General features: G+C 39.1%; 1 protein-coding gene across 2 annotated transcripts in view; it reads left to right on the plus strand.

Moving 5' to 3' along the window:
- Positions 1-14484, plus strand: part of JMY (junction mediating and regulatory protein, p53 cofactor) — a 97678-nt gene that overhangs the window by 34097 nt on the left and 49097 nt on the right. For both annotated transcript variants that reach the window (XM_029942487.1, XM_029942486.1), the window contains exon 2: positions 5799-5972. In XM_029942487.1, the coding sequence (XP_029798347.1) occupies positions 5799-5972 (174 nt within the window). The remainder of the gene's footprint in view (positions 1-5798; positions 5973-14484) is intronic.

Raw genomic sequence — 14484 nt, forward strand, 5'->3', positions numbered from 1 at the left:
TTTTGGGTTTTTTTTTGTCTTTTCTCCACTCAAAGGGTCTCCTTTAAAATTTCTTGTAGGGCTGGCTTAGTGGTTGCAAACTCTTTTGGTTCTTGTTTGGGAAACTTTTATCTGTTTTCAGTGACAAGAAGTCTTGCTGGATTAAGAATTCTTGGCTGCATATTTTTCTGATACATCCTGCCACTTCTTTTTGGCCTGCCAAGTTTCTGTGGATAGGTTTGCTGCAAACCTGGTCTATCTTTCCTTACAGGTTAAGGACTTTTTTTCCCTTGCTGCTTTCATAATTTTTTCCTAGTCTGTGATTTTGTGAATTTGACTATGATATGCCTTATTTATAGTCTGTTTTTGTTGAATCTAATGGGAGTTGTCTGTACTTCTTGGATTTTAATGTCTGTGTCCTTCCCCAGATTGGGAAAGTTTTCTAGTATAATTTCCTCACATAAGCCTTCTGTCCTCTTTTCTCTTTCTTCATCTTCTGGGACTCCTATGATTCAGATGTTATTCCTTTTTAATAAGTCATGGAGTTCTCTAAGTCTTGTATTCTTTTGCCTTTCTTGCCTTCTTTTTTCAGCTTCATCATTCTCCATACTTTTGTCTTTGATATTGCTGACTGGCAGCTCTGCTCTGTATATCCTTGTCATCGTGGCATCCATTCAAGATTGTATCTCGGTTATAGCATTTTTAATTTAGTCCTAACTAGATTTTACTTCTTTTATCTCTGCAGAAAGGTATTCTATGTTTTTTTCAACCCCAGCAAGTATTCTTAATATTGTGGTTCTAAATTCTAGTTCAGAGATCTTGCTTATATCTGTGTTGATTAAGTTTCTGGCTGTCATTTCTTCTTTCTCTTGGAGTGAATTCCTTCGTTTTGTTATTTTGGAGGGGAAAAAGAAAACATAAAAAATAAAAAAGCACGGGCGCCTTGATGGCTTAGTTGGTTATGCATCCAACTTCGGCTCAGGCCATGATCTCATGGTTCATGAGTTCAACCCTATGTCAGGCCTTGCACTGACAGTTCAGAGCCTGGAGCCTGCTTCAGATTCTGTTTTTGCATGTCTTTGCCCCTCCCCTGCTTGTATGTCCATTCTCTCTCTCTCTCTCTCTCTCTCTCTCTCAAATATAAATAAACATTAAACAAATTTTTTAAAAACCCACAAGATCAAATAAAGGAAGCTAAATTCTAGGTGTGCTTTAGTCTGCTTGTTGAAAGAAGCTGAATGGAATACAGTAATAAGGGAAAGAAGAAAAAAAAAGTAAGAAAAAATTTAAAACAAAATAAAAGGAAATAAAATAGAAAAAAAATTTTTAAATTTTTTAAATGTTTTATTTTTATTTTTGAGAGAGGGAGATAAGTTGTGAGCAGGGGAGGGTGAGAGAGAGAGGGAGACACAGAATCCGAAGACAGGCTCCAGGCTCTGAGCTAGCTGTTAGCACAGAGCCTGATACAGGGCCCGAACCCACCAACCGTGAAATCATGACCTGAGCTGAAGCCAGGCGCTCAACCGACTGAGCCACCCAGGTGCCCCATATAGAAAAAATTAAAAAAAAAAAAAAGGGAAAAAATTTTTTCTCTTTGAAAATATTTAAAAATTAAAATAAAATGAAATAAAGAAAACAAAATAGAATACAAAAAATTTTTTAAAATAGGAGTGCCTGGGTGGCTCATTCGGTTAAGTGTTTGACTTCAGCTTAGGTCATGATTCACAGTCCATGAGTTCAAGCCCTGTGTCAGGCTCTCTGGTGACAGTTCAGAGCCTGCAGCCTACTTTGCATTCTGCATGTTGGTCTCTCTGCACCCCCCTTTCCCACACTTTGTCCCTCTCTCTCAAAAATAAATAAATGTTAAAATATTTTTAAATTTAATAAAAAATTAAAAAAAAATTTTTTTCCAAGATGCTTTTCATTTATTATTGTTTTAAAACTCCAGACTGGATCAAAAAAAGCAATTAAGGATACAGGTGCCAGACACAGACCAGAAGGCAGCTAGAAAAGTATGCCTTAATTAAGTTACGGAGCCCTATTACTACCTTTTTAAAAGCTGTACCTAACAGCTAATTTCCCATTGATCTAGCTTCTCCTGCCTTCCTTTCCAACATTGGCTTGCCTTGCAAAGGCCTCAGTTGAAGAATCCCATGTACACATGGGCTGGTTTAGCAGTTTCAGTCGATTGGAAGAATCTCATCCCCATATGATCTGAGGGGACATTTCAGACTTAAGGCTGAATACCTTCTTTTTTGAAATGGTTTCACCTCTTGAAAATATGGCTACCAAAGCACAAAACAATATTGTTTTTATAATGATCAATAGATCATCTTCCCCTCCCTTTACATGCAGATGAAAAATAACTAGGGACAGGGTACTGTGAACTTTGGTTGGAATTCTCATTAAATGATAATTAGCTAATGGTTACTGAATTTATATATTAAGGAAATTATATATAGAATAATGCAAAAACACAGTAAAAGACTGAAATTTTCCCATTTCTGCTCACGAAGTTTCTTCACTTCCAAGAGTCATATTTTGACTCCAAAGTTTATTGGTATTACTGTTTCTCCTCCTGATCTTCCTTTTGTTCCCCAGTGCCAGAGCTTCCAGAGCCTTCACGCTCAGATGCCATCTTTTTGTATGCCATTTTGAAGAGCTTCAGTAAAATTTTTTTTAAAGGAAAAAAGTAAAAGAAAGGGGGGAAAAACCCAACAAACACAATTTAAACAAAAACAGAAGCAAAAAAAAAAAAAAAAGACCAAACTAATAAATGAACCAACAAACAAAATGCAACCTGAATGAAGTTATATCCAGTTTCCCCTTGAACTCAAACTATGAAACACTCTATAATCTTTTCACAAAGCAGGTGAAGGGACTTGTGCTGGTCTCCTAGGGAATGTGCTTGGAGAGCACAGTTGGGCAGTGCTTGGTTCTCCACCAGGTGGCACAGCTTAGCTTACTGGGGTGGATCAGTGTGGTAAGCATGTGCCTGGGTGGAGAGGTGGAAATGGCTTCACCCAGCTTCCTAGTCTCTGGTTCAGGAACTTAGGGTTCTTACCCACCCTCATTCAAGCACCCCTCCTTTTTCACGTCTCTGCCCGCTCCCCGCCTGTACCTTGTACATGTCCTAGCCTTCCACCTGCTACGTGGCATCTCCTTCCAGCATTATATCTCAGGTTGGATTGTGTTTCAAAACCCCAGTACTTCAGAGACCCTTGCTGCTTGGACTGACTCTCTGGGGGAGGGTCTTGCTGAGCAAAGGCTTGGTGCTAGCTTGCCCCAAAAAACATTTGTGTGGTGTCAGAGGTTCAGAGATTGTGGCAAGTAACAACACAGCCAGCACCTTTTTTTTTTTTTTAAATCATACTCTGTCATTTTTGTCCCAATACAGCAAACTTGGCTACTCTCCCGGTTCTGCTGGGACCTTTACCTGTAGGGAGGCTGTATGCCCTCCTCCAAATGCTTTCCAAGCAGGAGAACCGCTTCTTTATGAGTGGTACATGGATCCCACAGACCCCACAGCCTGCTTCCCGGGATTCACTCTGTTTCCTCACTAGGGCACTGTCAGACACAAAGCCCTGGAACTTCAGACTCTGTGCTTCACTGTTTATTGAATCCTGGTCTTATTTAAAAACTCTCCTTTCTTCCCACCAATGGGTTGGGGAAACATATTTCTTGTTCAGTCCCCTGCAGATGTTTTCACTTTTTGCCTCTCTTTCTCTCCAGCTACTTTCGGGTGAGTATTTTTCTTGCACTCTCCTCCTTTCTTTGACTTCTCCACAAAATGAGCTCCCTACCCTTTGTGGCTTTTTATCCACCAGTTCACCTCTCTGTACTGCATACCTGCCAAGTTTTGTGGCTCAAGTTTCCTAGGTGTGCGAAATGGTTTGGTGCTGATCTAGCTTCATTTCAGGGACAAGGCGACCTAAGGGTCTCCATGCTGCTCCACCATGTTTTCTCCTCCCTCCTTTTAGATTTTATATGCTTACTCTTCATGAGCATATTTCCTTTGTGTCTGTCAGCATTGTTATAATAATAACTTTCAAATCCTTGCTAAATTGAAATGTATTTCATCTTATAATGGGTTTCTATTTGAGTATTGAGTTTTGTTTTCCTGTTTCCTTATAGGTCTTCTAAGTTTGGACTGTATACTGGACATTATAAACGATACCTTGCAGAGTCTCTATTGTGTTATATTCCCCCAGAGAATGTCTTTTTTCTTATTAGTTTTTTTTTTTTACAATTTTGTTTTAGCAGAAACCATAAACTTGATTGGTTCAACTACAAGCTGTCTTTCTTGCAGAGAGAGCAGCTAAAAAAGTTTTTGTTGTTAGCTACTATTTTGATAGTGTCAAACCATGTCATACATGGTTCCAGTGATGAGCCTGAAATTTGAGTAGAATTTATATACCAATTTGAGATGTCCTCCTTTGGCCTTCTCCTTTTCACATTTCTCCCTCTTTTCTAGGCACTGTGGTATTTTAGAAGTCTGTCCTCTGGCTCTTCAAGCACCAAGGCTCTAGTTTTCTGTTTTAGCCAAACTTCTCCTATGGTAGCCATTGGGGCCTACCCTCAGGCCAAATGCCATGAATAAAAACTCACTTAGTGTTTTCCTGTCTCCACCCAATGCAGAGCTCCAACTCAGGAACCATGAGATCATGATCCAAGCCAAAAGCCACCCAGGTGCTCATTTCATAGGTTCTTTAAATTTTAGCGCAAGCTTCCTTGGGTCTTTGGAAAAAGATTTGCCTATCTTCGCTACCTTTTCTATTCATAGTCACACAGCTTAACACTGTCTCCCTACCTCTTATTCATTCTCATGGGATTCATTGTTTCACTGTATTACTTTTACTTCTTAAAACTTAAAAAAAATTAATTTCATTACATCACAATTGGTACTTAAAAAAAAAAAACTTTAGTATCTGATTGTTTATTATACTGTAAGCTGCATAAAGAGAGTGACCATGTTTATGTATGCCCAGCTCTTAAGCCTAGTGTCTAATGTGTTAGATGCTCAGTCTGTATTTGTTGAGGTACACACATATGTATGAAGGAATGCTAAGTAAGAGTTAAAGAATCTATCATAGTTTTAACCTCTTCAGTACAGTTGAAGTTTTTATTAAACTAGATTTGTGAAGGAAGTGGTAGACACTAGTTGAAAGTTAATTTGGGAGTGTTCCAAATTGGGAGGAGTGGCAAGAAGATTTGGGGAAATTAGTAAATAATATTGCCAGGAGTTGATAACTACTGTGTATATTAGCAGTGGGAAAAAAAATTTTAATTTAGTTTTGAGAGAGAGAGAGAGAGCGCGCGCAGGCCTGCGTGCAAGTGGGGGATGGGCAGAGAGCAGAAGACAGAGGATCTCAAGCAGGCGCTGTGCTGACAGCAGAGAGTATGATGCAGGGCTCAAACTCACCAACTATAAGATCATGACCTGAGCCAAAGTTGGACACTTGACTGAGTTTTATATAAATACAGAGAAACCTGTGAGATGTTTTGGTGGGGTGGGGGGTGGATTTTAAGGACCTAAGGCTAGGCAAATAGGTATATAGAGTACCAGAAAATCCACCCAACAGGAATAATACAATGAGAGCAGTTTGAAAGGCTGAATGAGTCCATGGTCTTGAGTAGTAAGACATCTGAGGCATGGTGATGAGTTATGAAAAGCATTTAGTCCCTTACTTTCCATCTGTGTTTCAGTATTCCAAGGTCATGAGATAAGAGAGGGAGTTAAAAGCAAATATTTTTGGGTTATTATAATCAGATTTCTTTGTAAATAAATAAATATATAAACAACTCTTCTTGTTACACAGCTGTTGGATAAGCACAAGAATACAGAAAGCATGGTTGAGCTTCTGGACTTGTATCAAATGGAGGACGAAGCATATAGCAGCCTTGCAGAAGCCACAACTGAACTATATCAGTATTTACTACAGCCGTTCCGAGACATGAGAGAACTTGCCATGCTACGGAGACAGCAGATCAAGGTATTTTTATTTTTAACCTATATAGTAGCCTGCCTGTTTTATAGTCTCAGCTTCACTGGCCATATGTCTTAATTACAAGAAGAGCTTTTCAAAAATGCTGACAGGCGGTACTTTTCCCCCAAAGATTCTATTTTGCTAGATTTAGGTTATATACAGCCCGAGCACCTCATTTTAAAGTATCTCAAAGGCGATTCTGGTGAATAGCCAGGGATGAGAAGAGTCTAGAAAGTAATGTTGTAGATAAGGTCTTTGCCCCATTTTCTTGTACTTTTCTTCTTCTATTCCTCCTGTTTGATATTTTCGGGATTGTGTAGCCCTAGGCTTCCTTACCAGAAGTTTTGGAAAAAATTTTTCTGGGAAGATGTTAGGTAGCTAGTTAGTTTTTATTTATTTATTTTGAGAGAGAGAGGAAGAAGCTGAGGCAGAGGGAGAGAAAGAATTCTAAGCATGCTCCCCAATGTCAGCACAGACCCCAGTGCAGGGCTGGAACACATGATCTGTGAGATCATGATCTGAGCTGAAATCAGGACTTGGACACTCAAGGGGTATCTGGGTTGCTAAGTTGGTTGATTGTCCGACTTTGGCTCAGGTCAGGATCTCGTGAGTTGGAGCCCTATGTCGGGTTCTGTACTGACAGCTCAGAGCCTGGAGCCTGCTTCAGATCCTAGATCTCCCTATCTTTCTGCCCTTCCCCTGCTCATGCTGTCTGTCTGAGTGACTGACTGACTGTCTCTTTCTCTCTCTCTCTCAATAATTAAATAAACAAAATAATAATTAATAAACATTAAAAAAATTATAGGGGCACCTGGGTGGCTCAATTGGCTGGGCATCTGACTTTGGCTCAGGTCATGATCTCGCACTTTGTGGGTTTGAGCCCCACGTCAGGCTCTGCTGACAGCTCAGAGCCTGAAGCCTTTTTCAGATTCTGTGTCTCCCTCTTTCTCTGTTCGCACTCTGTCTCTGTCTCAAAAATAAATAAACATTTAAAAAAATGACAAACAGAAAGTTGGATACTCAAGCAACTGAGCCACCCAGGCACCTTTGGGAAGACCTTATTTTGAAAATGAAAAGGATTTAATGTTAGAACTTTAAAATTAATGACATTTAATTTTTGTAGGTGATGTATGCATTACATTTTTTGAGGGAAGTGTTGCTAAAGTTCTTCTCTCTCATTTTTTTAATGTTTATTTTTGAGAGAGAGACAGCATGAGCAGGGGAGGGGCAGAGAGAGGGAGACACAGAATCTGAAGCAGGCTCCAGGCTCTGAGCTGTCAGTACAGAGCCCAATGCAGGGCTTGAACTCTCCAACTGAGAGATCATGACCTGAGCCAAAGTTGAACACTTAACCAATGGGGCCACTAAGGCACCCCATGAATATTTTCTTTTTATGATGTTCTTTTGGCTACTCCCTTTCTATGTCTTTCTGGGAAATGAACAACTTAACTTAGGTACATAAAATTTCATCCTGATCCCTTGGCAAGATATCAACTAGTGAAGCTAAAGCTATATTTATAGAGAAATTTATGGTTGTTGGAGAAGTAGGTAGATCTAAAATCAGTCATCTAAACTTTTACCTTAAAAAGCTAGCAAAACCCAGGCACCTGGCTAGCTCAGCTGATTAAGTGTCCAACTTAGGTTCAAGTCATGATCTCACAGTTCATGAGTTTGAGCCCTGCATCAGTTTCTGTGCTGACAGCTCAGATCTTGGAGCTTGTTTTGAATTCTGTGTCTCCCTTTCTCTCTACTAACTCCTGTGCTCATGCTGTGTCTCTCTGTTTCTCTCTCTCTCTCTCTCAAAAATAAACATTAAAAGTTTTTTTTAGAAAAGAAGCTAGCAAAAGAAAAGAAGTTAAACCCCAAAAATTAAATTGAATGGGGGTCAGTGAAAAAAGAAGCAAATAATAGATGAGAAAAAAATCAGTGAAACCAAAACCTGATCATTTGGGGAAAAAGAATTCCCATATATTTTATAAATCTAGGTGAATTGATTTTTTAAAAGAAGAACCACATATCGAGACACCTGGGTGGCTCAGTTAGTTAAGCATCTGTTGGTTTCAACTCGGGTTGTGATCTCATGGTTCCTGGATTCGAGTCCTGCATCATCAGGCTCTGTGCTGACCACACCTGGGAGCCTGCTAGGGATTCTTTCTTACCCTGTTTGCTGCTCACTGCTCTTAGGCATATGTGAGCCCTCTGTCTCTCTCTAAATAAACATTTAAAAACACGCACACACATCTGTTAAGTCATTGCTCCAGTTCTATAGATATTAAAGTTGGTACAGAAATAGGAACAAATTGTTACCAATAAGTTACAGAACTGACGTTACATTTCTTAGAACAAAATACAAATCATCAAAATGAATTCAAGGAGAAACAGAAAACTATTGATAGTCCTATATTAACAGTTGAAGTCATAATTTAAAACCTTCTTGCAGAGGCGCCTGGGTAGCTCAGTTGGTTAACTGTCTGACTTCAGCTCAGGTCATGATCTCACGGTTCCTGGGTTCGAGCCCCGCGTCAGGCTCTGTGCTGACCACTAGCTCAGAGCCTGGAGCCTGTCTTCAGATCCTGTGACTCCTTCTCTCTCTGACCCTCATGCTGTCTCTCTCTCTCTTTCTCTCTCTCTCTCTCTCTCTCTCTCTCAAAAATAAATAAAAACATTAAAAAAATTTTCTTTAAACCTTGCAAAGAAATCTAAAGGTCCAGATGACATCATTTGAGATTTATCAAACATTATTTAAGGAAGAAATGATGCCAGTTCTTCACAAACTAAGAAAACAAAGGAAGGAATACATCCCATCTTATTTTTTAGGACAGCATTATCCTGATATTAAATGCAAATGACATTACAAAAAGGAATGTTTGTGGGCGGCTCAGTGGGTTAAGCATCAGGTCGTGACTTCAAGATTGAGTTCCATGCCAACAAGGAGCTTGGTTGGGAATCTCTCTCCCACCCCACCCCATATGCCTTGTGTGTGCATGAGTGCATGCACTCTCTCATTCTCAAAGTAAACTTTAAAATCTATAAAGATGATACAGTATGTATGTGTAGGGCTTATCTTAAATGCAAGGTTGGCTTAACATAAAAAATAAACCAGTGTGGAGGCACCTGGGTGACTTAATAGGTTGAGCATCTGACTGTTGGTTTTTGCTCTGGTAATGATCTCATGGCTCATAGGTTTTGGGCCCTGAGCTGGCACTGTAGAGCCTGCTTGGGATCCTCTCTCTGCCCCTTCCATGCTTGCTTGCTTGTGCCTCTCTCTTGTCTCTCTCTCCCTCTCTGTCTTCCTTTCCCTCTCCTTCCATTTATCTTCCATAAATACATATTTTAAAACATAAGTAAACCAGGGGCACCTGGGTGGCTCAGTTGGTTAAGTGTCTAAATTTGGCTCAGGTCATGATATCAGAGTTTGTGAGTCCGAGCCCCACGTTGGGATCTGTGCTGATGGCTCAAAGCCAGGAGACTGCTTTGGATTCTGTGTCTCTCACTCTATCTTAATAAATAAATAAACAGCTTAAAAATTTTTTTAAATTAATCAGTGTAAGTTACCACATTAGAGTAAAGGGGGAAAATCAATATATATCTATGGATACAGAAAAGCCTTTAGGGGCGCCTGGGTGGCTCAGTCGGTTAAGCCTCCGGCTTCGGCTCAGGTCAGATCTCACGTTTGTGGGTTCGAGCCCCGCGTCAGGCTCTGTGCTGACAGCCAGCTCAGAGCCTGGAGCCTGCTTCAGATTCTGTGTCTCCTTCTCTCTCTGCCCCTCCCCCTCTCATGCTCTGTCTCTCTCTGTATCAAAAATAAATAAAACATTAAAAAAAAAGTTTTAGAAAAGCCTTTAATAAAAGTTAGTGCCTATTCATGATAAAAACTCAGCACTATAGGAGGAAATGAATTTTCTCAACCTAATGGTATGTTCCAAAAGCATACCTGACATCATACATGCTGGTGAGTGACTAAGTTTTATTACCCTGTGATTGGGAACAAGGTAAGATTGTTTACTCTCACCACTTTTATTCGGTATTTTTCTGAAGTTTGTAGCCAGAAAAAAATAAAAGGCATATATAAGTTGGGTGGGCAAAATAAAGCATTCTATACTTATAAGTTACATATTTATGTATATAAACACCCCGTGCCTAAAAAAACCCAAAGCTGTTGCAAATAATTTGTAAATTTGGTTACAAGGTCAGTATTAAAAGTTCAACCACATTTTCTATGTTCTTGAAATGAATCTGAAAAATTTAAAATACCATTATTAGCTTCTTTGAACATGAAATATTTAGGAGAAATTTTACAAAATATGTGACAGTTCTTTATACTAAGAATTAAAAACTTTGCTGAGAAACATGAAGTATACTTAAAGAAATGGGGAGATCCAGATAATGGTTTGAAAGATTGTAATGTTTAGATGTCAGTTTTTAGTTAATGTATACATTCAAGCTAAAATATAGTAGGTTTTTGGTTTTTTACAGAAACTCACTAGCTAATTATAAAATTTTTATGGAAAGGCAAAGGAACTAGAATAGCACTAACAATTTTGAAAAAGATAAAATTGGAGGACCGTATGTTGCATGATTTTGTTTAGAAAGTTTTTTTTATTTTTTCTATTATTTTTCAACATTTATTTTTGAGAAAGAGCATGAGCAAGGGAGGAGCAGAGAGAGAAAGGGAGACACAGAATCCAAAGCAGGCCCCAGGCTCTGAGCTGTCAGCACACAGCCTGACATGGGGCTTGAACTCAGCACTGAGGTCATGACCTGGCCCGAAGTCACTTAAACAATTAAGCCATGCAGATGCCCTCTTTTTATTTCTTTTTAATGTTTGTTTGTTTTTGAGAGAGAGAGAGAGAGAGGCAGGCAGAACTGAGTGGGGGTGGGGCAAAGAGAGTTAGTACAGAGCCCAACCTGGGGCTTGAACTCACCAGCCATGAGATCCTGACCTGAGCTGAAGTCAGATGCCTAACCAGCTCAGCTACCCAGGCACTCCTAATTTTCTTTTTAAAAAAAATTAAAAAAAAAAAAGTATTTGTTTTGAGAGAGACAGAATGAGCAGAGAAGAGGGGGAGAGAATCCAAGCAGGTTCTGCACTTCTAGCATGGAGCCCGTGTGGCGGGGCTTTAGCTTATGAAATGCAAGATCATGACCTGAGCGGAAACTAAGAATTGGATGCTTAGCCCACTGAGCCATCCAGGAACCTCTATTACCTGATTTCAACACTTAGCGGAAAGCTAGGGAATTGCAAACTCTAAACAATTAAATTAAAATAAAAAGCTAGAGAATTCCAGACCTTGTAGTATTGGCTTAGGATAGAAATGTAAACCAACAGAATAGAATAGAATCCAGAAATAGAGGCATAGTTACATAATACATTTTCTCTCAAGGTGAGAGAGCAGTTTGGGAGGGCAGGGAAAGAATCCTCTTTCCAACAAATGGTGACTAGAACAACTGCATACCCATATATATAAATCAGTCTCAATTCTTATACCATATACAAAAATTAACTTGAAAGCCATTGTAGACCTTAACATAAAATCTCATGTTCTTAAACTTATATAGAAAACAGAAGAGAATTTCACAATTTGGAGGAAGGAAAGGTAAAAGTTTATTTAGATGGGATGCAGAAAACTTGAACCATAAACTAAAAATTGATAAATTGGACTTCACCAAAATTAAAGATATCTACTTTTTGGAAGATTGTTAAGAAAATGAAAAGACAAGCCACAGACTGGGATAAATAATTAAAGGACACTTAAAGATGGGCACCTGAATGGCTCAGTCGGTTAAGTATCCGACTTTTTGATTTTGGCTCAGGGTCATTATCTCTAGGTTCCTGATGTTGAGCCTGTTATTGGGCTCTGTGCTTGTGATTCTCTCTCTCCCTACCCTTCCACCCCTCCTTCACTTGTGCTGTATTTGTCTCTCAAAATAAATATATATATATATTTTTTTAAAAACTTGATTTACTTATCAAGTTACTTATTAAAAAAAAGACACTCAAAGAGTAGCTGATAAGTACACCCAGGGAAGCTTAAAATTATCATCATGGAAATTCAAGTGAAAGCCATAATGAGTTAGACATCCTTTAGAATAAATAACAATTAAAAATTCTGGGGTGTCTGGGTTGACTCAGTCAAGTGTCTGACTCTTGATTTTGGCTCAGGTCATAATCTCACAGTTCATGAGATCGAGCCCTGTGTAGAGCACTGCTATCAGCGCTGAGTCAGGTTGGAATTTTCTCCTGGCTCTGTGTGACTCCCTGCCCCCAACCCCCACCCCACAGGGTGGTGGGGGCTGCCTCTCTCTCAAACATTTTGAAAAGGGCTGTAGAGGATGTAGAGTAACTGGAATTCTTAAATTGCTAGCACATTTTATGTTGTTATAACTACTTTGGTAAACAGTTTGGCTGTTTGCTTAAAAGTTAAATATATACATACCTTACTACTCACTGTTCAAATACTAATTATTTATACAAGAGAAAGGAAAACCTCTGTTTACAAAGAAGGGTTATACATTAATACTCATGCCACCTTTTGTCACAGCCTCTAAGGAACAAGTCCAGAGAATCATCAACGTGAATGGATAAACAACATGTGATTTTTTTCCATATTAAAGAATAATACTTAGCAACGCAAATGAATTAACTATTGATAGGCACAACAACATGGATAAATCGAAGATCTTGCTAAGTCACAGAAGCCAAATTCAAAGGAGTATATACTTGTGTGAAGGGATGCATGGCAAAGGGGTATGGGCAATCTTTGAGAGGTGATAGAAATGTTTTTTATCTCAATTATGGTGGTTGTTGGGTGTATAGAAAACTCATCAAATTGAACCCTTTTTTAAATGGAGTCATTTGTATGTAAATTAAACCTTAATAAAATAGTTGACAGAATTATGCTGAACAGAAGACACAGTGTAAATTGTATAAATCCATTTACATTCCATTTGGGAGATGATGGTTTTGATCTTTATCAACAGAAAGCTTAACATTTGTTGCCTGGGTTGGGGCAATGGAGATTGAGAGGAAACGGTAGAATAGCATCCTTTGGGTGATTGATAGGCTCTAAACCATCCATAGTGGTTCCATGGATATATAGACTTGTCAAAATTCATCAAAATTTACACTTAAGTCAGGAACATTTTGTTGTATATAAATTATAACTTAATAAAGGTGATTTTTTAAATAGGAAAATGAATGAGCACTGTGTAAAAGTTGTAGAGGCATACAAACTTGGAGTGATCAACACTACCTAAATATATAATGAAAAAGATTATTGAGAACTTCACCATTGAGGAATAAATAGGAATTCAATAAGAAGGAGGTACATATTTATGCGTTGGAGATTGGAATAGAGACTATTCCAGATAAAAACAGGAGTGGTACAGTGTGAATAGGCATGTTTATACTTTTAGTCGAAATGAATTATTGAACAAATTACCAAAGCTTCACTACCACCTGGCATCATTGGTGGATGCCAGTAAATAGTACAGCTGAGATCGAGACACATGTCTGTTTGACTGCAAAGCATGCTGTTGTAGTTACACCACAGGGTGTAAATTGTTTGCTGTCTTGGGTCTAAAGATTTGCAGGAAATTAGAGGACAGGTGGTCAGGGGCTAGAACACTAAAGGATCCTGTGGAGTTTGACCTTTGCCCTCTAGATTATTAAAAACACATTTTTTAAATAAAAGCTTTATTGAGATATAATTAATATTCCATACAGTTGAAGTGTCCAATTCAGTAACATTCAGAGTTGTGCAGCCATCCCCATAATCAGTTTTATTTGTTTATTTTTTTATAGTTTATTACCAAGTTGGTTTCCATATAACACCCAGTGCTCTTCCCCACAAGTGCCCCTCTCCATGACCATCGCCTCCCTTCCCGTTCCTCCCTCCCTCTTCAGCCCTCAGTTTGTGCTCAGGATTCAAAAGTCTCTCAGGATTTGCTTCACTCCCTCTCCCCAACTCTTCCCCCCACCCCTTTTCCCTTCCCATGGTCTCCTATTAGATTTCTCCTGTTAGACCTATGAGTGACAACATATGGTATCTGTCCTTCTCTGCCTGACTTATTTCACTTAGCATGACTCTCTCCAGGTCCATCCATTTTGCTACAAATGGCCAGATTTCATTCTTTCTCATTGCCACGTAGTAGTCCATTATATATATATATATATACACCACATCTTCTTGATCCATTCATCAGTTGATGGACATTTAGGCTCTTTCCATGATTTGGCTATTGTTGACAGTGCCACTATGAACATTGGGGTACATGTGCCCCTATGCCTCAGCACTTCTGTATCCCTTGGGTAAATCCCTAGCAGTGCTATTGCTGGGTCATAGGGGAGTGCTACTGATATTTTTTTGAGGAACCTCCACATTGAAAAAACATATTTCTTAATGTTTATCTCTGAGACAGAGAGAGCACACAAGCAGGAGAGGGGCAGAGAAGAAGAGAGAGGATCCAAAGTGGGTTCTGTGCTGGCAGCAGAGAGCCTGATGTGGGGCTTGGACTC

Source organism: Suricata suricatta, chromosome 6 (assembly GCF_006229205.1).
Source record: "Suricata suricatta isolate VVHF042 chromosome 6, meerkat_22Aug2017_6uvM2_HiC, whole genome shotgun sequence".
NCBI classification, from domain to species: Eukaryota; Metazoa; Chordata; class Mammalia; order Carnivora; family Herpestidae; genus Suricata; species Suricata suricatta.